At 39.6% G+C, this 3,325-nt stretch overlaps 1 protein-coding gene across 1 annotated transcript in view; it reads right to left on the reverse strand.

The window, feature by feature from the left end:
* Nucleotides 1-1,062: 1,062 nt before the first annotated feature.
* The window catches only part of LOC106882834 (tryptophan--tRNA ligase, cytoplasmic-like), a 10,699-nt gene continuing 8,436 nt past the window's right edge, over nucleotides 1,063-3,325 (reverse strand). The window contains 3 exon segments of the mRNA XM_014933628.2: nucleotides 1,063-1,242; nucleotides 1,991-2,131; nucleotides 3,028-3,201. Of these exon segments, the coding sequence (XP_014789114.1) occupies nucleotides 1,084-1,242; nucleotides 1,991-2,131; nucleotides 3,028-3,201 (474 nt within the window). The 3' untranslated portion in view covers nucleotides 1,063-1,083.

Genomic DNA, 3,325 nt, shown 5'->3' on the forward strand with positions numbered 1-3,325 from the left:
TATTGAATTCGAGCGAGGTCGTTGACAGTGCCGCTAGACTGGCTCCTGTGCAGGTGGCATGTAAAATACACCATTTCGAGCGTGGCCGTTGCCAGTACTGCCTGAGTGGCCTTCGTGCGGGTGGCACGTAAAAGCACCAACTACACTCTCGGAGTGGTTGGCTTTAGGAAGGGCATCCAGCTGTAGAAACTCTGCCAAATCAGATTGGAGCCTGGTGTAGCCATCCAGTTTCACCACTCCTCAGTCAAATCGTCCAACCCATGCTAGCATGGAAAGCGGGCGTTAAACGACGATGATGATGGTGATGATATATATATATGAGCCTAAGAACACTGAACTGCAGGTTGGGAGAGGTTAACGTAATACAATACAATCCCGGAATACGGCACGGAGTAACGTTGAGAAGTCATGTCGTACAATTGCCTCGTGTCACACACACCGTGCATTGCAAAAAATCGAACTCCTTTCCAGAACCCCCCCCCCCCCAAAAAAAACCCAGTATCTTGTAAGGGAAGTAACTCAGACAATCACATGCTAGAGTCATCTCCCTTGATTAATTGTATATTTGCCACCGTTACCAGACGTTTTGTAGCATTATACTTGAAAATATTTATTTTTTTAATTGTTTCGGTCATTTGACTGCAGCCATGCTGGAGCACCGCCTTTAAGTCGAACAAATCGACCCAAGGATTTATTCTTTATAAGCCTAGTACTTATTCTATGAGTGTCTCTCGCCGAACCGCTACGTTAATGCACCAGCATCGGTTGTCAAGCAATAGAGGGTGACAAACACACGCACACTAACATATACATATATATATATATATATATATATATATATATATATATGACGGGCTTCTTTCAGTTTCCGTCCACCAAATTCACTCACAAGGCTTTCGTTGACCCGAGGCTACAGAAGATACTTGCCCAAGATGCCATGCAGTGGGACTGAACCTGGAACCATGTGTGTATGTGTGGTGTGCATGTGTGTGTGTGTATATTTGCACGCACGTGTGTGCGTGCGTGTTTAAGAGAAGGAAATATATGAACAAACACATGGAGTGAACTTGCAATTTCTTTATTTTAATAATCATATTTTAGTTTACGTGGAGTAGTAAATTGCTTTATGACCTCATCCGTCACTTTAGCCCTTCGCTCACGGTGCTCAGACACTATCTTCTGCAGAATGCCAATTAGTTCCTTTTTAAGATAACCAGTAAGTAATTCTCCGCTGGTGTAGTCCTGTAAGGAATAAAACAATCAATCATGGACGAATTATCCACAAGAACCACATGACTGATAATTATTTAATTCTTAACTTCCTGAGACTTGATCAGTTGACCAAAACTGAAACATACGACATCACAAGAACTTTACTAACCTTGTTTACATTCATTTTGAAAGAAGTAAGGAAGTGAGGGTCCCTGGTTCGAGAGTTCCAGAATTTTGAGGAGAGTGGAACCAGCACTTCGCTGTTATTGTTCCTAGGTCTACACTGAATTGAAACAGTTACACCTGTCAAGGTCCTAGCTTTGGATTAGTTAGCATGTACCTGCATGATGGGTGGAAACTATTTCCGCAAATGAATCGTATTGAATCAATGGTGAATGTCCACTAAATGCTGAATTGTCAACAAATCATCAAAGACCAGGAGGATCAACCAGTTCCGTGAGCAAACTTCAGCTATCATCTATAGTTGTGGCATGCAAAGATGAGATATTGCAGCTAGCAAACGGTCAATGTGACTAAAATCGAACCCAGACATTCATGCCACATTGTTCAATCGAGACATTTGATGTGGAAGAGTTGCTTTGGTCAGAGCAAGCTGCCTGATCGAATGATGATGATGATGATGATGGTGACGAAGGAGCTCTCTAATGTAAGGGAGAAAACTCTAATTTCCCCTTGTAATCCATTTCTGTTCTATCGTTTAAAAGAGAGGAATTTGAGTTAATCTGCACCAAAGGATCAGGAGACACCAAAGACTTACCTTACGGATTTGCTCCAACCTGTCGTCATCTTCCAGAAAAAATCGTAGATATTGGTAAGAAACGTCAACATCGCAGTTGCCACCATTTGCTTTGTGTTCTTCAACAGTGGCGCCACCTCCTGAGAATGCATATTTATTGATCTGTTGGAGAAAGTTTATGAAAGATTCAGATTCCAGTTAATCCATGATCATAATCCATGTGTAAAAATCAGTGATATTAATCAATGAATCACAAACGATTAAAAGATAATCCTTAGACAAAAACCAACAACTCTAAAAAAAGGCTTTGGTGGCATTCCATTCTCCTTGGGTTCAGGAACCCTCAAAAAGTTAGGAGATAAATGACCCCTAAAGGCAGTTTATAGGCCTTTTTTACTCTACTTCTGAGGAATTACAACTGTCTTTGTTTCAATTAATTTTGAACATAATGAAGAATTTATTGAAATAAACTTGTCGTAATTAAATTGATATTTGGAATATAAATTAACATGGAATGTTGATGGAAGGTTTTAATTTAGATTTCTTTAACCCTTTCGTTACCATATTTCGGTTGAGATGCTCTGCGTTTCTTTCAATTAATTTTAAATATAACAAAGAATTTAGTAAAATAACTGAGTTATCATTAACCTAGTGTTAGGAACATAAATTGTGATTAAGATTTGGTGGAAGATTTTAATTCAGAACTTTTGAAAACAAGACATTTGTACAACAGAGCCAGAAGCGGTTTCAGCCGGGTTAGTATCAAAAGGGTTAAAACAGAATCTAAGTACCGTAAAAATAGGGGCAGTTTCTGGCGGGGTTGATATCAAATGGTTTAAGTCATATACAAGAATTCCCTAAGTTTAAGTAGAATTGGCAATGAATTCAGAGACAGGGAGTTTACCAAAATGCCTTTCTCATGTGTTGCTATTGTTCTTGAGTCACACAAATTCAGGATTAAATGTTCTGCAATCTTTCAGAAGCCAAGGATTTAATTTTTAATTCCATTGATACAAACTTGTTTTCTTGGAAAATAGCAGAAAATAATAAATACAAACCTTGTTCTTGATCTGCGCATTGGTGTCCGTCAAGAAAATCGATGAGGTGGCATCACTTGCGCTCATCTTGCTCTGAGAGCCTTGCAGAGCCGGAAAAAATGTTGAATACATGGTCGATGGCTTCAGAACACTCATACGAGGGGCTACATCCCGTGTCATTCTAAAATAAGGGTCCTGAAATAGCAGTAAAAATCAAAACAAATTATTGTAACATAACATTCTGATGATGATGATGATGATGATGGTGGTGGTGGTGGTGGTGATGGTGGTGGTGGTGGTGATGGTGGTGATGGTGGTG

This window comes from Octopus bimaculoides, chromosome 25, assembly GCF_001194135.2.
Source record: "Octopus bimaculoides isolate UCB-OBI-ISO-001 chromosome 25, ASM119413v2, whole genome shotgun sequence".
NCBI lineage: Eukaryota > Metazoa > Mollusca > Cephalopoda > Octopoda > Octopodidae > Octopus > Octopus bimaculoides.